This window comes from Mastomys coucha, unplaced genomic scaffold, assembly GCF_008632895.1.
Source record: "Mastomys coucha isolate ucsf_1 unplaced genomic scaffold, UCSF_Mcou_1 pScaffold21, whole genome shotgun sequence".
In the NCBI taxonomy this organism is placed as follows: Eukaryota; Metazoa; Chordata; class Mammalia; order Rodentia; family Muridae; genus Mastomys; species Mastomys coucha.
This window is the reverse complement of record NW_022196904.1, coordinates 22,237,480-22,259,839: the sequence shown is the minus strand read 5'-3', so window position 1 is coordinate 22,259,839 and position 22,360 is coordinate 22,237,480. Positions and strand designations below refer to the sequence as shown.

General features: G+C 50.0%; 2 protein-coding genes across 7 annotated transcripts in view; both read right to left on the bottom strand.

Moving 5' to 3' along the window:
- Positions 1-1,315: 1,315 nt before the first annotated feature.
- On the bottom strand, positions 1,316-11,572 carry Rinl (Ras and Rab interactor like). Of its 3 annotated transcripts, XM_031385936.1 has the most exons (12): positions 11,521-11,537; positions 10,126-10,242; positions 9,792-9,951; positions 7,243-7,345; positions 5,291-5,366; positions 5,141-5,205; positions 4,367-4,513; positions 3,816-4,280; positions 3,225-3,512; positions 2,930-3,061; positions 2,625-2,788; positions 1,316-2,542 (listed from the first exon to the last, which is right to left on the bottom strand). In XM_031385936.1, the coding sequence occupies exons 2-12, from the start codon at positions 10,176-10,178 to the stop codon at positions 2,498-2,500; spliced, it is 1,698 nt and encodes a 565-aa protein (XP_031241796.1). In that variant the 5' UTR covers positions 10,179-10,242; positions 11,521-11,537; the 3' UTR covers positions 1,316-2,497. The 3 variants fall into 3 exon arrangements, with proteins under 3 accessions (XP_031241796.1, XP_031241798.1, XP_031241797.1); XM_031385938.1 differs by lacking the exon at positions 10,126-10,242 and having other exon boundaries at positions 9,792-10,067; positions 11,521-11,572; XM_031385937.1 differs by lacking the exon at positions 11,521-11,537 and having other exon boundaries at positions 5,291-5,363; positions 10,126-10,744.
- Positions 11,573-11,866: 294 nt separating this feature from the next.
- The window catches only part of Sirt2 (sirtuin 2), a 22,693-nt gene continuing 12,199 nt past the window's right edge, over positions 11,867-22,360 (bottom strand). For 3 of the 4 annotated variants that reach the window (XM_031385942.1, XM_031385944.1, XM_031385943.1), the window contains 8 exons: positions 17,985-18,114; positions 15,025-15,084; positions 14,755-14,810; positions 14,592-14,668; positions 14,458-14,509; positions 12,830-12,900; positions 12,658-12,724; positions 11,871-12,566 (listed from right to left, as the gene is read on the bottom strand). In XM_031385942.1, the coding sequence (XP_031241802.1) occupies positions 12,411-12,566; positions 12,658-12,724; positions 12,830-12,900; positions 14,458-14,509; positions 14,592-14,668; positions 14,755-14,810; positions 15,025-15,084; positions 17,985-18,114 (669 nt within the window). In that variant the 3' untranslated portion in view covers positions 11,871-12,410. Of the gene's footprint in view, positions 12,567-12,657; positions 12,725-12,829; positions 12,901-14,457; positions 14,510-14,591; positions 14,669-14,754; positions 14,811-15,024; positions 15,085-17,984; positions 18,115-22,360 lie in introns of all 4 variants that reach the window. The other variant, XM_031385941.1, reaches the window with a different exon arrangement.

The following is a 22,360-nucleotide window of genomic DNA, read 5'->3' as shown; positions in this document are numbered from 1 at the left end:
TAATGAGCTTGGGTCCACAGGACGCACCCAACTTCTGCTGTTTCAGGTCTAGTCTTGTTTTGTTTTGTTTGTTTGTTTGTCTTGTTTTTCGAGATAGGGTTTCTCTGTGTAGCCCTGGCTGTCCTGGAACTCACTCTGTACACCAGGCTGGCTTCAAACTCAAAAATCTACCTGCCTCTGCCTCCCAAATGCTGGGATTAAAGGCGTGTGCCACCCCTGCCCGGCTGGTCCAGTCTTGAGTTTCAGCTGTACATCTGGTCAGTGGGCTCCCAGAGTCCCGTGGACTTAGTTAACTTGTTAGAATGACTCAGATGCCTTTATCAACTTAATATGCACATTGGCTAACTGAGGATGGGTCCACTTATATTTTAAAGATATTTAAAATGTTTATGTGTGTGGGTGTCTTGCCTGCATGCATGTCTAAGTATCATATGTATGTCTGATACTAGTGGAGGCCAAAAGAGGGTCTTAGGAACACTAGAACTGGAGTTACCGATGGTTCTGGACTGCCATGTGGGTGCTGGGAACTGAAACCTGGTTCTCTAGATGAACAGTCAGTGCTGTTAACTGGAACAGATATCTAGCACTGACTTACACTCTGTGTGTGTGTATGTGTTTGTGTGTATATGCATGTGTGTGTGTATGCGTGTGTCTATGTGTGTGTGTCTATGTGTGTGTGTATGGTGTGTGTGTATGCGTGTGTGTGTGTGTGTGTATGGTGTATGTGTATGCGTGTGTGTATGTGTGTGTATGCGTGTGTGTATGTGTGTATGCGTGTGTGTGTGTATGGTGTGTGTATGCGCGTGTGTGTGTGTATGTGTGTGTATGGTGTGTGTATGCGTGTGTGTATGTGTGTGTGTATGGTGTGTGTATGCATATGTGTGTGTATGGTGTATGTGTTTGCATGTGTGTGTGTGCTTGTGTGTATATGCTGTGTGTGTATGCATGTGTGTGTATGGTGTGTGTGTGTGTTTGTGTGTGTGTGTATGGTGTGTGGTGTGTGTGTGGAGATAATAATAAAAATTACAGCCTCAAGCATGTAAGGCAAACACTTTACCACCAGGCCACACTCCAGCTCCTTAATAGTGGCCTCTAGGCAAGTGCTGTGCTGCTGAGCCACACCCACAGCTCTTTGCTGTTGAATTCTAGGTAAGAGCTTCATTACTGAGTCAGGCAGGGCTTCCGGCATCCCAGGCAGGCCTCAGTCTCCTGTCCTCCTACTTTTTTTACCTCACAAGTGTTGGGATTACAGGTCTGTGCCATCATTCCCAGTCAGTACATTTTAAAATTTATTATTATTATTACTACCTTGGTGTCTTAAGACAGCAGGAATTTATTTGCTCACAATTCTGGAGGTCAGAGTTCTGACATCACTAATTTTACAGAAACCAGGGTGTGAGCAGGGCCCCAGGACTTCTGTCGTTCTAGCGGGCAGAGCATTTCCTGGAATTGCTCAGCATCTGGTGGCTTCTGCGTCTTGTGGCTTGTCTCCTTCCTCTGACTTCAAAGCCAGTATCTTTTCATTTCTTTCTGATCCTCCCATCTCTTTCTCTTGTTCCCATCTGTTCTCCTTGTCTTCTGTATCCTATGGGTGCTCCTGGAGGCATAGACACAATCCCCGGGACCCTGTCCCTCATCTTATCTTCAATGATGGCCGAACAAGCGGGGCAGTGGTGGTGGTACACACCCTTAATCCCAACTCTCTGGAGGCAGAGACAGGCAGATCTCTGAGTTTGAGGCCAGCCAGGTCTACACAGCAAGTTCCAGGACAGCTAGGGCTCCACAGAGGAGCCCTGTCTTGAAAAACTAAAACAACAACAACAATGGCTGCACAAACACTTTTGCCAAATAAGGTCACAGAGATTAGGGCACTGATAGGTTTTCAAGGCAGATACTTACTATGTTTCAGTGCCACTGTCCTGAACACCTACTAGGTTTCAGTCTCACAGTGTCCTCACGGTCATGGCCTCAAGTAATTTTTCCACCTCATTCTGCTGTGTAACTGGGGGCATAAGTTCATAATGTTCCCCATACCTTTGTCACCCTCAACTACATAAGGTGCAGAAGAATCCAGAATAAGTTCCCGTCTCAGGTCCAGACATGCTGTCCTTTTCCTAACGATCACTTGACCAAGTTAAGTGTCACAGTCACAGATAGGATCAGGATGTAGACGCCTTTTGGGGACTGTGCCTTTATTCTACCTACCCCAAAGGGATTCAGGTGAGAGGGTTGTAGTTGTAGTACTGTTTGGGGATGGGTTTTGTTTGCTGGGGAGAGCCTCATTGTGGTAACATCTGGACAGATCAGAAGGAGGGAAAAGAAGGAAGGAAGGAAGGAAGGAAGGAAGGAAGGAAGGAAGGAAGGGAGAAGTAGGAACAGGGTAAGAGGCATGGCTCTTTTCCTGCCCCACCCTGTGCTGACCCAGATGCCTCCAGAATCTTGCTTAGCAGAGGAGTGGGTCAAAAGGTTCAGAGGCGACTGGGGTTTGAGAACTCCATCATGGGTCCCCTATTGTCCACGGCTCCTCAAAGGGCTGGGTGGCCTGTGGGGAGAGATGAGAGGGTGTGTCAAAGGGGTAGCAGATCCCACCCTCCCTTCGACCTGGATCCCGCATAGGTGGTTACCTGGTCTGTGGGCTGGGCTTGCTGGTGCAGTGTCCGCCTTCGTTGCCACTGGCGTAGGGAGGCCCGGGCCTCAGAGCTGAGCCCCTGGGGTGCACGGCCAGTTTCCGGCTGGTAGTGAGCAATGTGGTAGAGAGCCCCAAACCACGTGGTAAGATAGTACCCAGCTGGGGGAGAGAAAAAACGAGATCATCGAGGCCCTCTGGGCTTCTCTGAATGCCCACCACCCCTTTTGAGGCACAGGAGGCTGGGGCTTATCAAGGATGCCTCCTTCTCAGTGTTTGGGCATCCTGGAAGTGGGAGCTCACCTTCTCCTCGCAACTCCCCTGGATCCAAGAGCTCCATAAGAAACTCCACATCTAGTTGTGTTTCCCCAATGTGTGGACTCCAGATCAGCTCCTCTGTTAGAGCAGGTAAAAAGGCATCGGCCCCCAGGGGCTCTACGGGAGCCAGAGGACAGGTTGTAAGTTTGTCAAGTGTGCACACAGACACCTTCCTGCAGGTTCCCAGGCCTGAGTTAGGAGCCTGCCACCAGAAGGGGCCACCCTTCCCCTGGACGTGGGTACCCATCATTAAACCACTCTAAGTCCAGAGGTCTTTTACCTTTATTCTCACTGCAGGCCAGGCCCGCATAGACGTCGCTGCACACTGCCAGCAGCAGCGCCACCTTGCGGCGCGGGGCGCACGCCGCGTGCAGGTGGGCGAGGCGTGCGTGGATACGGTTCCGCAAGGCAGGGCTCTGTCCCTCGGGCCCTGCTCCTACCCTCAAGGCTATTTGGCGCCGGCGCAGGCGTCGCAGTTCCTGGGCTCTGAGAGTTCGGAGTTTGGTCCACAGGGCGGGCTTCAGGGGCTCTAGAACCGCTCGACACAGGGCCACCTCCAAAGCGGGGCCTGCAAAGCGTGTGGCTGTGAGGACAATGCTACCCTGATCCCTAGTTACCCTGCCTCCGGCGCCAGGCCACCTATAAAGTGTAGGCGGGATCAGGGGACTGTGGGGAATGTATGAACACTCCCAAGGATGGGGAGAGGAGGTCTAGTGGGCAATGCACATGTTAAGTGGAGCTATGAAGTAATAGCTATATGCAAGAACTAGTGTGCTTGCCCTTGGGGACTTAGAGGTTAGATGTGAACACATAGAGGACCAACTCATGGCACCCTCAAACCCTTGGGGTGTTTCCTCCCAATTCCCATTACCAAGATCTTCCCCCCGAGGGATGTTCCCAAAGACAGCTCTGACGTCGGGATCTTTTGCCAGGTAATTCTGGAGGTCAGTGAGGAGCTGGCGCACATCCTGAAGCAACTCTGTGGCTGGGTCCCCTGGGCTGTAGGGATTTCCAGAATCTGAGATGAGGCGTTCCCGAAGGCATCGGTACTGTCTGGCTACATAGCTGCTCCGAGCCCTGGCCAGAGCACGGATGTGGGCAGTGAGCATATTCTCACAGCCTTCCTCTTCATCTCTGTAGCTGTCATCGTTCACTTCCTCCTTCTCTTCTAGAGCCGGACTAGGAAAGTGCACTTCCGGCCCAAGGGAATGGGCTTCTGGTCCAGGATAATGCACTTGTCTTTCTGGATGATGCACTTCCTGTCCAGTATGATGAGCTTCCGGTTTCTGAGGGTCTTCCACCCAAGAGACCCGGTGTGGGATGGGCTTCCTGGGGGCTGGATGTGAGAAGCAGGTCGGCTCTCTTATTACAGTGGCATATATTCCCTCATCTCTCAAGGTTCCCAGGCCCCGACCAGCTAACCTAGACTGTATTTCTGGCCAGTCTCTGGCTCTGTTTGCTGTGGAGTCTCTGTTTCCCAGCCTCCATGCGTCTCTAGGTAGAGCTGGTTCACTACAGACAGCACCCTCCCTGAGGTGTCCACCTGGATGCAGCCAAGCTGACGAGGATCTGAGGGTCAGCAGAAGAGACAAGGTGTCCCTGGTGTATAGGGGGCACCAGACGACTTCATCCCCATCCTTCCTCACTTAAGACCAGAAATACAGTCCCACTCTCACCCCCAGTCCCCCACCCCCCAGCTCCCGGGCTTTACAGCTCTATCCTGTTAGATCCCAGGGACGATTTTATCCTCTCCCACTACAGCTGTCCCTGCAGCTGCTGCTTCCTCTTCCTCCTCCCTCCCTCCTTCCCTTCCTCCTCCCTCCCTCCCTCCTCCTTCCCCCCTCCCTCCTCCTTCCCCCCTCTTCCTCCTTCCCCCTCTTCCCCCTCCTCCTCCTCCTTCTTTTCCTCCTCTTCTTTATGGCTTTTCCAGACAGGAGTTCTCTGTGTAGCCCTGGCTGTCCTGAAGCTCATTCTGTAGACCAGGCTCTCCTCGAACTCTCAGAGATCTGCCTGCCTCTGCCTCCCGGTTGCTGGGACTAAAGGCGTGTGTCACCACTGGACCCATCGCAACTTCTTTTCATCTTGCCCCACTTCCAGCTTCTATCTAACTTGTTAATTATCTGGTCCTTTAAATCAAGTCTCTCTGAACCAAAAGGAGGCAGACTGAGTTCTCCTTCCCGGAGCAGTGGACCTCACCTGAGTGCTTCTCTCCAGTTCCCACAGTAGGAGTGGGCAAGAGCAGAGTTCTTGGCAAAACGTCCCTGAGTTAAGATAGAGGGAACACTTGGTATGGATGGGGTATCTCAGGGAAAGGTCCCCATTGCCCCTTTGCCAGAAGACTTGTACCTGCTGGCTGACAGAAAGGCCAGGAGATGGGGAAAGTCAGGCATACAAAGGTTGGAGGATTCCAGAGACACACCTGCTGAGGGGAAGAGAAAGGGAAGTTGCAGGGTGGCCATTGGCCACCTCCACCCCACCCCTGTGGCCCAGCCTTGCCACATCTCTCCTCCTCCCTCCTCCCCCCCATCCTTGTACTCCTCTCTCAGAGACAGGGAGTTTCCACTGCTGGGAGTTGACATCATTTTCTCTCTTGATGTTCTGACACCAAATAAGACTCATCAAAAATGTTTTCAGTGGCCTGGCAGTGGTGGTGCACACCTTTAATCCCAGCACTTGGGAGGTAGAGGCAGGCAGATTTCTGAGTTTGAGGCCAGCCTGGTCTACAAAGTGAATTCCAGGACAGCCAGGGCTAGATAGAGAAACCCCCGTCTTGAAAAAAAAAAAAAAGTTTCCAGTGTAAAAAAAAAAAAAAAAAAAAAAAAAAAAAAGAGGAGAGGTGGCTCAGAGATTAAGAGTACCAACTGCTCTTCCAGAGATCCTGAGTTCAATTCCCAGCAACCACATGGTGACTCACAACAATCTGTAATGGGGTCTGGTGCCCTCTTCTGATGTGTCTGAAGACAGCTACAATGTACTCATACATAAAATAAATAAATAAATCTTTAGTAGGCCAGACTGGTCTACAGAATGAGTTCTAGGACAGCCAGGGTTACACAGAAAAACCCTGTCTCACAAAGCCATAAAGAGGAGGAGGAGAAGGCAGCTCTGGTAGGAGGGGATAAGATCACCTCTGTGGGGCTGGAGACATGGCTCAGAGGTTAAGAACACTGACTGTCCTTCCAGAGGTCCTGAGTTCAATTCCCAGCAACCACATGGTGGTTTGAAGCCCTCGATAAAGGGATCTGATGCCCTCTTCTGGTGTGTCTGAAGACAGCTGCAGTATACTCATATACATAAAATAGATAGATAAACCAAAATAAATCATCTCTGGATCCTAAGGCCAGTGGTGTCCCCTGCACACCTGGGACATCCCTCAGATCCAGATCCTCTGAGATCTTCTGGCCTGGAACTAATGTGGCCCAGATTGGCCTCAAAACACGTGGCAATCTTTCTGCTTGAGAATACAGTCCTGAGCCACCATGCTAGGCTTTCTTTTGGTTTTGTATATGTAGCCCAGGCTAGACTAAAAATCTTTTTTTTTTTATTATATTAAAATTTTTTATTTATGTGTATGGTCGTTTTGCCTGCCCTGTCTGTGTAGTACATTAGTGCCCACAGAGGACAGAAGAGGGCACTTGATTCCCTGGGACTGGAGTCACAGGTGGGGTTTGTGCCATCTGACACGAGGGCTGAGAACCCAAGTGAGGGACTCTGGAAGATTGATAGTGTTCTTAATCAGGGATCCAGCGCTTCAGCCCCAGCCACTGAATTCTCGAATCAACACAGGTCATCTTTTTTATGGAGGTTCTCAAGGTTGGAGACTAAGTCTATCACTCAAGGAAGAGTGTTCTGGCAGGAGGGACAGCTGCAACATCTTACAGATAGGTTAGTGGGAACAGAGACGAGGGCAGTGGGACTGGGCAGTGAGTGTGGGCCAGAAGCAAATGAGAGAAGCAAGCTAAATCAGACAGCATCATAGCTCATGATGGCCACCTAACTTTGGATTCCAGGTCATTACCAAACACCTCCGGGGTTTGGGGGAGGGTTGGACCACATGGAACCTACATGTGAACACACCTATTTGCTGTGCTCAGCATGGATTTCAAGAGAAAGGGTAGCTGCAGAGGCCTCAGGGGAGGAGGCTATTGCTATGGTCTAGGCAAGACGTGGCGGGCAAGCTCAGACTCAGTGATGGAGCCATGTGAGACTGAGAAGGTTCAAGAGATGTTTGGAGATCAAAGCGGATAGCTCTTGATCCATTTGCTGCGTGGACTGAAAACCTAGGACAGGTTCCTCACCTCCAGGAAACTTCTGAATGTGATAGGTGTTGATATCTCCTGAGGAAGGTCCTGTCTTCAACATCAGGAGCTGGCCAGGGTCATGTCCGATGACCAGGAAGCTCTGGAGGAGATGGGTAGAGGCAGAAATCAGCACGATGCAGGTATGTGCAGATGTTTCTCTTTGCCTGCTTGCTAACACTTCTCTGAGGAGTGGCTCTCACCCTTCCTAAGCTGCGACCCTTTAATACAGTTTCTCATGTTGTGGTGACTCCCAACCATAAAATTATTTTTGTTGCTGCTTCATAACTCTAATTTTGCTACTGTTATGAATCATAATAAAAATATCTGATATGTGACTCTTGTGAAAGGGGTGTTCAAATCCCCAAAGGGTTTGCTTGTGACCCACAGGTTGAGCACCTCTACTTTAGGGAAACCCTCTCTCAGTCCCTGTGGATGGGACCCTAGGGGGTGGGGCCAGGACTAGTCCTAGCCAATAGGATGGGCTACTGCATGATCACTGGTTGGGTCAGGGATGGGCAACCGCCTAAGACTACCTAACTCATGAATATCTGCCATGGGAACTTTGCTGGAGGTCTTTTTTGTTGTTTGCTTGTGGGCTCCCTGCCCTGGCAATGTTGCTGAGGACTGAATCTAGGGTCTTTTCACACAATAGTGCTAGGCCCCTGAACTACATCCTCAGTACTGTTTGATTCTTTTTAAAATTTTCTCTTCCTCCCCCACAAAATGGGGGTCTTACTATTTAGCCCAGGTTAGCCTCAAACCCAAAATCCTCCTTCAGAAGACTCCCAGATGCTGGAATTATAGGCACATCCCATACACCTAGCTTTCAGAAGACTCCCAGATGCTGGAATTATAAGCACATCCCATACACCTAGCTTTCAGAAGACTCCCAGATGCTGGAATTATAGGCACATTCCATACACCTAGCTTGAAAGAATCCTTTGGGAAAAATTAGCCTCCTCTTCGGGTGGGGGTTTAGACCAAAGACTTTCGCTCACCTGTGCAAGAAATGCTGCCTGCCACTGTAAGGTGGGTGGGACACAGTACTGATAATCATCTTTACCATCACAAGGATAATGCCCTCTCCAGGGGGCAGCTGTGGTCTGCCAGCTGTGCTCTCCAAATTTATCCTATATTCCCTGAAGTCAATCAATCAATCAATCAATCAACCAACCAATCTATCATCCATCCATCATTCCACCCACCCACCCCCACACACACCTATCTATATTTTGACAGGGACTCAATGTAGCTCAAGCTGGCTTTGAACTCACTAAGTAGCCAAAACTTACCTTTATACTCCTGATCCTCCTGCTTCTGACTCCTTGTGTGCCACCAGGCACACCCCTGAGCAGTGTCTTGTTCAAGGCATTAGTATGCTGAGCTACAGGAAATAATGATTAACATCTGGGCTTGGTGACACACAGCTGTGAGTCCAGCACTCTGGAAGCTGAGGCAGGAGGATGATGGGTTCAAGAACAGCCTGATAATTGGCTCAGGTAAAGGTACTCAGTTCTGGCTTGGCTGTAACTCCCAAGTGAGCTTTATTTGTTTAATTTTTTTCGAGACGGGGTTTCTCTGGGTAGCCCTGGCTGTCCTGGAACTCACTCTGTAGACCAGGCTGGTCTTGAACTCAGAAATCTGCCTGGATTAAAGGCCGTGTCTTGTTTGTTTTTTAAGATTTATTTATTTATTTATTTATTTATTTATTTATTTATTTTATGCATATGCATGCTCTATCTGCATATACACCTCCATACCAGAAGAGGGCATCAGATCCCATTACAGATGGTTGTGAGCAACCATGTAGTTGCTGGGAATTGAACTCAGGACCTCTGGAAGAGTAGACATTGCTCTTAACTGCTGAGCCATCTCTCCAGTTCCCCCTCTCCCCCCAAGTGAGCTTTTAAAGCTTGGCTCTCCAGTCCTTGCCATGTGTTCTTCCTCAGGTCAAAGGCACAAAGACACATGGCACCTTCTTTCTTCTTGCCTGGGATACACATGTCATAGACCAGGGCCACACCCCAGGTGAAATGAGGAAAGCTCAGAGAACAGCCAGCCCTGATGTCACTGGCCCGCTAAACTCGGCTGCCAGGTTCCTTGATGTTGGAAAGACAAATACATTTGTTGATGTCCCTACAGAACAGGCCCAGAGATTTAGCTCAGCTGGGAGAGTGCCTGCATGGAACACTGGGTTCAACCATCCCTAGTAATGCACATGCTAGGTGTGCTCTCTCTCTCTCTCTCTCTCTCTCTCTCTCTCTCTCTCTCTCTCTCACACACACACACACACACACACACACACACACACACACACACACAACCTGTAATCTTTATACTCAGGGGGTGTAAAGGTAAGAGGACCCAAAATTTGAGGTCAGCCTCTGTCACACAGTGAGTTGGGGGCCAGCCTGGGGTATATAAAGCCTTTCCTAAAACAAATTCCTAAGTTTTTGGGTTAGCCCAGTTTGTGTTGTGTTGGTCACCTACCTGATCCAAGTTGACACAGGGAAGGTCAGAAGTGATGCCCAGCTTTGAGTACTCACCCCTAGTGGCCACAGCTCCAGAAAGGCCTTGGCATGCTGAATGTCCAGCTCGGGGACCTGCCACACTCTCTGTGTCCTCTGCAGTCGAAGCAGTGGCTCTGTCGTGCTGAGGACCCCTAGTGGGCTCTTGTCTGCTCCATCTGCTAGTGGCCAAACCAGCCTGGGATGTACAGGTTCCAGGAGGTCAAGGGTCATAGTGGAAGCTGGCCACCGAGGTGGGGGAGGCGGGGTTCCGAGGGGCAGGGATAGCCCAGGAACAAAAGGTCAAAGATGGAGCTGGAGAGAGGGAATTGGGTAGGGGGGTTTTGATCCAGAGCCAATTCTACAGCCTCACCTGTCCACTTCAGTAGGGGCTTCAGACACCATGTCCGGCTGGGCTAGCCTCATGCTGCCAGGCACCAGTGAGCCATGCTCTGGCCTCTGCCATGAAGGAAGACTCAAGGCTGCTCAGCTAGGGCAAGAGCTGATAGTTTAATTCTATTACATGTGCCTCCAAGATCTTGCCTCATCAGAATGGACCTCAGAAGCCCCCAGTTATACCAACGACTGGTTTTTTGGTTTGGTTTGGTTTTGTTCTTTTGAGACAGCTCAGACTAGCTTGGACTGCTCTGTAGTGGAGATTGGCCCCAAACTCATGGCAATCCTGCTTCAAGCTCTCAGGCATTGAGATGAAGGCAGCCCCGCCATGCTGTGCTGGGGTGGCCGTGACATTCTTTAGCTGCTGAAGACCCCAGGAGGAAGGCTCATGTATCTTGGGGGCGGCAAAGCATTCCCAAAGGGAATTTACAGAGCAGAAGGGGAGAAGTTTTGGCAAAGTTTTTGCCCAGATACAACATGACCCCACTTCTTCCCTTCCCAGACTTCAGAGGAACCCTAACATACCCTCTCCCATATTTGATTAAAAAAATTATTTTTTATTTTTTATTTTTTGGAAACAGGGTCTTATTATGTCAATCTGGCTATCCTGGAACTCTTTCTATAGACCAGGCTGGCCTGGAACTGACAGAGATCTGCCTGCTTCTTTCTTACGAGTGCTGGGATTAAAGGCATGCACCACCACCATCCTGCTTCCATTTATCTGTCAAACATTAACTTTTCTTTCTGAGACAGGGCGTCATACAGCCCAGGCTTGTCTCATACTTGCTGTGTACGCAGCAGAGGCTAGATCCTTACTCTTCATCTTGCCTCCACTTTCCACGTCTGGCATCATAGTATGTGTCACTATGCCCACACTACACCCCAAGTGTTCACCAAGAGGGGATTATCAATTCCACCTGAACCCTTCGAGTACTTTCTCCACAGCACTCTCAGGAGTAAGGCATGTGGGACTGGAGAGACCATCCAGCTGTTTTTCCATCATCTCTCCATCCTCCCCCATCTCACCTCCATTTTTCTGCCTGAATTACTGGCCCAGCATTAGGTGACTGGCTAGCTTGGGAAAAGGGCTGATAATCAGGCTAGCCCTATTCTGAAGGTTCCATTTCTCTTAGGGTATTGTGTGCAAGCCAGATAATTATCAGCTACATAAATTACTGAGCTGCCGACTGGCAACTTAAAGGTGTTAGGGTGGGGAGCACACCTCAGGGAAAAGCAGGGAAGAAGGGAGGCAGTGCTCCTCCCCTCCAGAACCCTTGCAAGGAGATCTGGACATGGGTAGTGCTGGGCAGGGTTTGATGGAGGCAGCTGTGGGTGCAAATGGGACCAGATGTTTGGTCCCTGGGGGCCCTACCTGTTCCGAGGGGAGCCAGAGCAGCAGGAAGTGAAAGTGTTCTCTAGAGAGGAAGCCAGGGAGGCAGGGGAAGAGGCGGGGCTGGGGCATCTGAAATCACCTTCCTCTCTCTTTCTGGGGGGCCAGTATTAAGGGATCCACTTTGGAGGAGTGGGTCTCTGGCTGGCTGAGAGCTAGGGTGAAAAGTCACCAGGCTACCATCTACAGGGGTATCTCTTGGCCCCAGTTGCCATTACTCCTAAGATCCTGGAGCCATAGATGGTCTGGAGTCTTTATGGCCCAGCCCTCTCCCTCCTCCAGCTGCCTCAAGTACCCACTAAAAAAAGCAGAGGCCACACAGCTCATAGTTAGTTGCTTTGTTTTGTTTTTTAATTTGTTTCTAATAAGCAAGGTCTCTTGCTCATCCACCAATAGCTGGCAAGTGGGTCCCTAGGTAAGGGATCCCAGTACCCACTTTGTTGGAGGCAGAGAGTTGGCAGGCCTTCAGGATCAGAGAACCCATGAGGCCCCACCCCCTTCGGTGAAGTTATATTTGGAGTCCAGCCCCTATTCGGGGTAGGTTAATTTGATTTAGCCATAGGCCCTCCCCAAAAACAATAGAGAAATGCCTTATTCTGGCACTGTTGGATTTTTGGGGTAACCTGCTCTCTGGGAGTAATTAGAAGTTAGGGAGGCTGCTTCTTGCCCTGGGTGGTTAGAGGCTGTGGGCTATGGTTAGATACTGCACAGGCCTCAGCCCTTAGGTATATTAGACTTTTCTGGGACTGAGTTGGGGACCCTGGTTTCAAGAAAGTAGTTAAGAGAATGAAGGGTCTATGAGCTCACACAAGCTGCATGTTAGAGGGACCAGTGCTGGCTGGGGCTCCGCTGTCCTGAGTGGGAGGTAGTGGTTACTGGTGTTCCTCTTTCTCTTTGGTCCTGGCCGCCTCCTTGGCAGGAGGCGGGGACTTTCTAGGGGACATGGTAGTGCTGGGATTGGGGGCCTGTGACCCCGACTGGGCATCTATGTTGGCATGCTCCCTCCGGACAAGGTCTTCCAGCTCCTTCTGTAGGGGGCAAAGTTGACAGAAGTCAGAGGTTATTGTGTATCCCCATGGGACTGGGCTCAGGGTGGGCTGAGGTGGCCCAGCTCCTCACCTTCCATCCGAGGAGGTCAGCAAGAGCCAGGCAGCCTTGGTCACAGTCACCCAGCCAGGCCACATCCCTGCAGGGTGAGCAGAAGAGAACAGGCTGAGGCCTGGCCAGCCTTCTGTCTTCTCCCCCGCTCCAGCCCGCTCTTCCCAAGCTGCTCACCCAGGCCCTGACTCACCTGTAAGCCTTCTTGGAGTCAAAATCCATGCCACCTCCCAAGCCCATCATCATGCCCAGGAAGGGATCCGTCTGTGGGGAGAGGACAGCTAAGGCTACAGCCCTGAGCCACCAGACCTGCCTTACGCTTATTTCCAAGACAGGTCTCACTGTGTAGCCCTGGGTGTCCTGGAGCTCGCTCTGTAGACCAGACTGGCCTTGAACTCACAAAGATCCACTTTTCCTCTGCCTCCTCAGTGCTGGGATTAAAGATGTGTCCCACCATACCTAGCCTTAGTTTTCTATTTACTAATTAATGTGTGTATGTGTGTGTGTGTGTGTGTGTGTGTGTGTGTGTATGTGTTTGTGTGTGGGGGTGGGGTACGTGTCTATGTGTGTACACATGTGGACCTGGAGGTCAAGTTCTCCAAAAGGCCAACCATGTGTACTGCTTCTAAGGAGTTATCAAATTTTTTACTGATTGATTGATTGATTAGATAGTGTCTCAAAAGACATGTATATAGTATAGTCCTGGCTAATATAGAATTCACTAGGGGACCAGACTGGTCTCGAACTCAGATTCACCTGTCTCTGCCTACCAAGTGCTGGGATTAAGTGTGTACCACCACCACTTGGCTTATTTTTATCTAACTGCATGTATGTCCTTTATGTGTGGGTGCTCAAAGAGGTCAGAAGAGGGCATCAGGTCACCAGGAGCTAGGGTTGAAGGCAGATGTAAGCCACCTGACATGGGTGCTGGGAACAGAAAGTGCTCTTAACCCCTAAGCTATCTCTTTAGTCCAAAAATAATTTTTTTTGGCAGTGCTAAGGATTGAACTCAGAGCCTCGTATATGCCAGGCAAACACCGCCACCGAGTTATATCCTCAGCCCAAACACACTCTTTCTGAGCCATTTCTCAATGGCCTGGAATTCAGGATTATGTGAGACTGGCTATGCGGTGAGCCCCGGGACCTGCTAATCTTTCCCTCTCCGGTGTGGGACTGCAAACACTGGGCCTGGATTTTTATGTGGGTGCAGGCAGTCAAACTCAGGACCTAATGTGTGCATGACAAACAACTAACTTAATCAGACTGCAAAGCAAATAGCACAGCCAGGTGTGGTGGCACAGCTTGTCGTAACAGAACTTGGAAGGCAGAGGTGGGAAGATCAGGAGTTCAAGGTCATCTCCAATGACATGGTGTGTTTGAGAGGACAGGGTTACATGGGAGCCTCTCTCCTGAGTTCACACTGGATCACACCACGCCACATAGACGCAGCTTAGCATCTTCAGGAGATTGCTCTATACAAACACTCTGCCACTTCATATGAGGGACTTGAGAGTCCCCAGATTTTGATATGTGAGAGGGGACTAGAATGGTAATGCCTGGATGGCCTCTGGGGTCCTGGGAAGCACATCTGGTTTCAGCAGGTTCAAGGCACGGTTCTGTTATTTGCTCAGTGGAATCCAGAATGGCACAGAGACCCAAGGTATCAGGTTGGCCCAGTGCACAGCACAACTCCCATGTTCTCCTGCCTGAGCTGGCAAGTCTAAGGTACTAGTGCTCCAGGTAGGACACAGGGCCTGCCCTGTCCCTCGAGGAAGCGGCAAAATGAGGAAGGAGAGGGAGAGGGAGCTGAGGCAGACTCACCTGGCCTGTCTTCTCCTTATTAATGAGCAGCCGTGGGGTGGCTAGTGGTGCCCTGGGAAGGGGGAGCTGAGATTCAGGATCTGCCCTAGTGCCCTGTCCACAGCTGACCCCCAGTCCCATCCTCCTTAACCTACTTGCTGATGAGAGAGGCGAAGGGCTGCACCTGCAGGGAGGTGCCCATGATGATGAGGAGGTCCACCTTCGAGAAGTCCTGCGGGGAGTAGCCAGTAAGGACTTGGACCCCACTGCCCTGGCTTTGTTCCCCTCACATGGGCCAAGCCCAGAGTGGGCACTTACTGACTGCATGCAGGAGAAGAAGCGCGATGGAAGGTTCTCACCGAAAAATACAATATCTGAGGTAGAAGCAGACAAAGGAACAAAGGGACAGAGGAGAGGAGATATGGGAGACAGAGCTAGAACAGTCAGGAGTTGGGGCCCAACTGAGGCCTGGGGGGGCAGGGCAAACAGATACCCACCCTCTGCAGAACAGTAGGGGGTGGGCCAGGTAGCAGAGTGGCCAGATTTGGGGTCCCAGCTCCAGTCCCATGCCCCCAGCCCCAGGCTCACCAGGCTTTACCACACTCTGGCATTTCTCACACTTGGGAACTGCTTCTGAGAAGATCTTCTCTGGATGGGAAAGAGGAGAGAGTGTGGAGTGAGTTGTGAGGTCCCCCAAGGGCTGCTAGAGATGGTGGAGAAGCCCCTCTGCTGCCCCTCCCTACTGTCAACATAAATGCATCCCAGGCAGGTGGTGGTGGTGCATGCCACAAGCCTGCTTGGGGGGGAGTTAAACAGGAGAATTGTGAATTCCTGGCCTTGGCTACACAACAAGACCACATCTCAAAAAACCAAGAGCTCGGCTGGGTGGTGGTGGCGGCGGCGGTGGCGGCGCACGCCTTTAATCCCAGTACTTGGGAGGCAGAGGCAGGTGGATTTCTGAGTTTGTGGCCAGCCTGGTCTACAGAGTGAGTTCCAGGACAGCCAGAGCTACACAGAGAAACCCTGTCTCGAAAAACCAAAAAAAAGAAAGAAAGAAAAAACAAAAAAACAAGAGCTCGGGCAGTGAAGTGGCTTCAGTGTGTAAAGGGATCTGCTGCCAAGCCTGGTGACCTGAGTTCTGTCCCCAGAACCCACATGCTAAGGAGAGGAACAGCTTCTGTAAATCGTCCCCTGGCATCCACAGGCATGCTGTGCCATGTGCACCCCCACACACATAGCACACAAACACACAAATCAGTATTAATACTTAACCACAAACTCCAAGAGCTGAGGACAGCTCAGTGGTGGAACCATGTGGGCATGGGCACGACTCAGTGGATGCCTGCCTACAGTCGCCCACGTGGGGGCTGTGGCTGTGGCCCAGTGGTAGAGCATCTGACCTTGCACGCCCAAGTCCCCTAGTCTGATCCCTAGCAACACACACACACACACACACACACACACACACACACACACACACAAAACACAGCACAGCTGATTACGTGGGCACTTGCTGGGTACTCCTTCCTGCTTCTCAGAGAAGAGCTCCCTTCTTAGAGAGCCATCCCCTTTACCTCCAGGCATCCAGGGGTGGCTGGCAGCACCACAGCCTACACCTAGTGAATGAGAGGGCATATACAGAGGCAAACCCATTTACCCCAGACAGGCCTCTGGACTCCACCAGATCCCCATCTGGGGAATGGGAGTCAAGGTCAGGAGAGGCTATAGAGAGAGTCTTGGGTTGGATCAAACCTCAAGCCCATCTGTTTCCCACCCTTGAATTCTGTGACAGACTCCTTATGGGACAGAATACCCTTATGAAAATCAACACTCCTTCTTACTTATGGATCAGAGAGTCTGAAAGCACATCTGTCACTTGCAGCCCACAGGACTGGAGCTCACTCTGTCAGCCACTCATCCATCCATTCACAGGGTGAAGTTTTAATGGCCACTGCTGGGGATATTTCTGCACAAACACGCTATTTTGTGGGTGGTAGATGCGATTCCACAGGGACATAAAGGGGATGATGTCCATTGTCCATCACCCCCAGCTGTGCACACTTGGGCTGCTCAGGAACCCTCATTCTGGGGGCAGCTGGCTGGCATTCTGTCAGAGAAGCCACCTTCCAGGATCCTACTACAAAGGCCACAGCTGTTCTGACCTCAAGGGGACACCAGAGGCTTTGTGAAGTCAGCATAAAGAATATAGAAATGGACTCCCACAGTGATACCGCAGCTTCAGGCTCAACACAATGGCTGCCTGAAACAGGCTGGTGCTGGCACTCGGGCATGGGGACTGGCTATCTCTCTTGGTTACTGTGTCCTCACATGAATGGGGACAGTGACAGCAGTGACACCCATGAGCCTTGTCATGTGTGCTTCCAGCACTCATCTTACCCAGCATGGCATCCAGCTTCCCTCTCACAACCTCCTCCTGAACTGTCCAATGTGCAAGTCTGAGCTACTTATATAAAATGGATTACTTTTTATTTTTATTTTCATCATGTAGCCCAGCCTGGCCTGGAATTTGGTATGTAGCCAAGGCTAGCCCTGAACTCCTGACCCTCCTGCCTCTATTTCCCAATAGGCTAACAGGCATATACCATGGCTCCTCGTGTGACTTCTACAATTTAAATCAACAAACAGTTAATGAAATTAGAGACTCTAGTTTTTTGTTTGGTTTTGTTTGGTTTTGTTTGGTTTTTCGAGACAGGGTTTCTCTGTGTAGCCCTGGCTGTCCTGGAACTCACTCTGTAGACCAGGCTGGCCTTGAACTCAGAAATCCACCCACCTCTGCCTCCCAAGTGCTGGGATTAAAGGCGTGCGCCACTACTGCCCGGCTAGAGACCCTATCTTTAAAAAAAAGAAAAAGAAAGAAAAGAAAAATTAAACTGTTTTGGGCCAGCAAGGTGGTTCAGATGGTAAGAAGCTCCATCTTCAAGCCTGACAGCTTGAGTTCAGTTCCTGGGACTCTTTGGCTCAGCATGCCCACTCTAGTGCTCAGTAGACACATGGAGCAAGTGGAGCCATGTTGGATGTAGACACAGACTTCCTCATTTCAGAAGGTTCTGCTGTGCAACACCTTCCTCAGAATGTAGCCGTGTTTGCCCCGATGCAAGAACTTTCACGTAAGATAGTAAATACCTGGAGACACAGAAGCTGCATGACCATTGAGGATGGAAGTCTACACTGAGCCCACATGTTATGCTCTGCGGTTCATATGGATGACAGCCCAGCAGAGGGGTGGCGTGGGAGCAAAGACTTGCCCCCACCTTGAATCCTTGAGCTTCTACAGCTACCATAAAAAGCAAGACAGCTGAGTACCATAGTGCTCACCTGCAATCTCAGTTATAGCGAGACTGAGGCAGAAGTGCAAGCTGCAGGCCAGCCTGGGCTACATAGGGAAGCCTAGCCTCAGAAGAAACCATCCAATTCACTGAGTAGCAAGAGCAGAGTACCCTGGGGCGCAGCCCTTGCAGCCTGGCTATAGCAGGCAAGCAGTGGGAGCTGAGGCTCACCCGCCCACCTGCCCTGAAGTCCAGCCTCACCTTTCATCCAGCTCATCGAGTATTCTTTTCCACAGGAGGTGTTGACGCAGTGTGATGTGTAGAAGGTGCCATGGGCCTCCACCAGGTCCTGGGGTGCCAACCCCGCCACTCGTTCCAGCGTATCTATGTTCTGGAGAGGGAAGGGAGGTCAGCAAGATGGCCAGCCCTGGTGGCTCTGAGAAGTGGCATTGCAGGGGATGAGGGAGGGAGGGTGAGGATGTATGGAAAGTGCCCACTTTCCCAGTGGGGCCACCGAAGGCTGCTAAAGGATGCCTGTGGGACATTCTTCTGTAAACTTGGGTCACTGCTTCTATTTTTCAGAGAAGTCCTTTTGTTAGAGAGTCACACATATTCCCTCCGTTTGGCACACATTTATTGAGATAAATTTTCAGTGTCCCCCTCAGAGGTGACATCCTTGTGGGGACCCCACCTGAGTGGCTTATATGTGACAGCTCTGGCCAAGCATTAACATAAAGTGAATCAGGTCAGCAGTGGTGGTGGCTGCCTGTAAACCCTGCAATTGTAGGCGGAGGCAGGGGGACTGCTTTAAGTTTGAAGTTAGCTGAGGCTACATGTCTAGTGTCAGGCCAGCCAGAGCTACCTGGGAAGACCTGCCTCCAAAAAGCGAAATAAATAAGCAGTAAATGAATGAAGCCAGGCATGGTGGGCCATGCCTACGATTCTAGACTGCTATAAATGTGATGCTAGCCCGAGGAACACAGTGAGATCCAAGCAAGCTGGGACAAGACTGCCACCTGTCTTGAAAAGCCACAGTAAGTAAGGGCTGACAAGATGGCTCAGCAGACAATGGCCCTTGCCACCAACATAGCAACCTGGCTTTGGGCCCTGGAAACTGCATGGTAGAAGCAAACACCTTGCTTCAGTTGTCTACTGAACTCTACATATACACTAAATAAATGTGATATAAGTAAATAAATAAATAAATAAAACCAAGAGAATGACTTATTTGTTTCTTGGGGGGGGGGCGGATATGGTTTTCTGAGACTGCCTCAAACTTGAGAGCCTACCTTTAGAGTGCCAGGATTACAGGGGAGCTCTGCCACACCCTGCACTCACGGACCCTGCATCTGCTTTGTACCTGGCTCAGTCTACTCAGTCTTACTTCACTGGGGAGTAAGCAGCACACAGGCAAACAGCCAACTAAGGGCTCACAGAACTATCTCAGGCAGGCTCTGCAGCCCTGGGAAACATGGTTTGGGGTGGAAGGAGATGCCTGAAATCTCAGGTCATGTCGGATTGTCTACCCAGAGATGCTCCTTCCCTTGCGATGGCACTCTGTCCTGATAAGCCCACTGTGAGCTGAATCTACCCTGAGTTGAGCATGCCTCTAACATCTACCCTACTGCACATCAGTGATGTGAGTTTGCAGTTTCCCCACATGAGGATGTGGCCGACCGCTGCCTCCACCCAAGGTCTGCACAGTAGAGTTGGGCTAGCAGAGCAAGCCTGTAGTCTCAGCTACAGCAAGGTGAGGCAGAAGATCACAAGCTCAGGTCTCGACTGGGCTGGGGGTGTGGCTCAGAGGTAGAGAGCACTTCCCCAGCACGCCGGAAGCCCTGCGGCCTATATAACTAACACAACAGACACATACCCAAAATAAAAGGAAAAAAAAAAGAGAAGACTAATTTTAAAAAGCATGGTGCTTCTCTGTGGTGTGAGTATGGAGGGATCCCCAGACAAGAGGCTGGGTGAGGGGCATACAGAGAACTTTCTGGAGGGTGAATTTCATATACGTAACTTGAAGGAGCCATTCTTCTGTGGGAGCCACAGTGACTTGAGTGATCACAGTGACTGAATGTGAGAATGGGTTCTGTGCAGAGCTAAAAACAGCACCGCACAGCTTCAAAGACGCTGTGTCAGCACAGCTCAGAGGCAGAGCCACTGTGTTCCAGAAAGTGGGTCAGTGATTCACATGGTGACTGGTTTTCTCCAAGAAGGAGAAAAACTGACCACAAAGGGGGCAAGTGGAACACTTTTTTCCACTTTTAGATATTTTACAAGAATGTATGTGTGGGGCTGGAGGGATGGCCCAGCAGTTAAGAGTGTTTGGTTGCTCTCCTGAAAGATGCCGGTTTGGTCCCCAGCGCCCACATGTCAGCACATATCTGTTAATGCCGTCTCTTAGCCACTGTGGGCATTGCATACACATAGATCATGGACATACATGCAGGCAGATCACCCATAAACATGAGATAAAAATAAATCTCCTTTTAAAGTATTCGTGTGGAGCCAGTGAGAGGGCTCGGATAAAGGTGCTGTTACCAAGTCTGATGATCTGAGTTCTATCCCTGAGACTCACATGATGGAAGGAAAGAACAGACTCCTGCAAGTTGTCTTCTGACTTCCAAACTTCAGGGTGGTCCTGAACTCAGAGATCTGCCTGCCTCTGCCTCCTGTATGCTAGCTTTAAAGGCATGTACTACCATGCCTAGCTTTTTTTTTTTTTTTTGACTTTCAAACTTTTGATGTGGCATACCTGCACATGTCTGTGTATACTTGGAAACACACACACACCAGCTATACTAAAGTTAACACTTCACACTGAGCATGCTTGTGTTGGCAGCTCTTTCTCACAGGTGGCTCTGTCTGAGGCCTCAGTTTCTCACCCTGTCTGCTGCTTCTCTGGCCACTGCCTTTCTGCTCAGCCCAGGCCCCACGTCCAGCTGCCCTCTGCCCTGCTCTATGTGGCTATCTCCCAGAGTCTCAAGGCACACCAGCATTCCACTCATGCAACCCCCTGACTTGCCTCCTGTGGAAGCATTCAGAGACTCGGCACCATCTAACATTCTAGGTCTATGACTCATCATCCCTCTTGTTCTTGTCACACATATGAGAAGATCAGCACGAGGAGGGCAGGGGTGTCTGCTCTGCTCACTGGTAGGGCCTGGTACTTGGGTGGATATTTATTGTCATAGAGGCTTGCAAACAAGGGTGCCAGAGGGACCAGCAACCACAAGCAGGAAGAATGGGGCTTCAAAGGGCTTCAAGGCAGGCCTGAGCCTCTTTCTGTGAATGAGGCAGACTCTGAGTTAGGAATGTCCTGAGCTTGGGCAATGCCTGGAAGGACTAAGCTGTCTCTTCCCCAACTAGGACCTCCAGCCATCTGGCCCCAAAAGTTTGAACTCATCCTCCCCCTGCTGGCCATTTCTGACATTGCAAGAGCTTCATCGGGTTGCCCCAAAAAAACCTATTTATATGCAAGCATTAGCTCTTCTGTACAATTTGGAGTTCTCTTTTTCCTTTTTAACTTTTTTTTTGTGGGGTGGGGGTGCGGGGATTGGCTTGGAAGTCAGTCTGACCTTAAATTTCACTATGTAGCCCAGGTTGGCCTTGAACTCATGATCAGCTCCTTTCTCAGCCTCCCAAGTCCTGGGATTACAAGTGTGTTCTGAGACATAATTTTTTTAGCACACATGTATACACAGAGTAGTCTGAACTTCAACACATCCATTAAACACATAGAGACACAGATTTTTTTTCCAGTTGCTAATCTAGAAGCCAGCAGCCTGAACATCCACCTGAACCTCAGCGTGGCCATAGTGTCCCATTAGCCACTGGATCCAAGGCCAGGCTCAGAAGTGCACAAGTAAGAAGTCCACCTTCTTTATGATACAGTGTCAGTTTCCTGATTGGAGTGGCTGTAGTATGGATGGTATCCCCACAGAGGCCTTTTGCAGTAAGTGTGGGATGTCCTGTGACCTGCCACCTCACATCAGACCTGAGAGGGCCTGAAGCTGTTCTTTTTTTTTTTTTAAGATTTATTTATTATTATATGAAAGTACACTGTAGCTGTCTGTAGACACACCAGAAGAGGGCATCAGATCTCATTAGGGATGGTTGTGAGCCACCATATGGTTGCTGGGATTTGAACTCAGGACCTTCAGAAGAGCAGTCAGTGCTTTTACCCACTGAGCCATCTCACCAGCCCCCTGTTCTGACTTCTTTATATTTAAAAGCTCTTACATTTGTTAGTTTATATATGTATATATACATATATACATATATATTTTTTGTATATATATATATATATATATGTATATATATATATATATATATATATTGGCTTTTTTGAGACAGGGTTTCTCTGTGTAGCCTTGGCTGTCCTGGAACTCTGTAGACCAGGCCAGCCTCCAACTCAGAAATCCGCCTGCCTCTGCCTCCCAAGTGCTGGGATTAAAGGTGTGCGCCACCACCACCTGGCTTGTTAGTTTACATTTTAATTAATTGACTAACCAATTAATTTAGAGATACAGTCTCACATCCTGAAGGCTGACCTTAAACTCATTTTGTAGCCAAAGATAACCTTTGTTGTTGTTGTTGTTGTTTTGTTTGTCTTTCTTTTTTTTTTTTTTTTT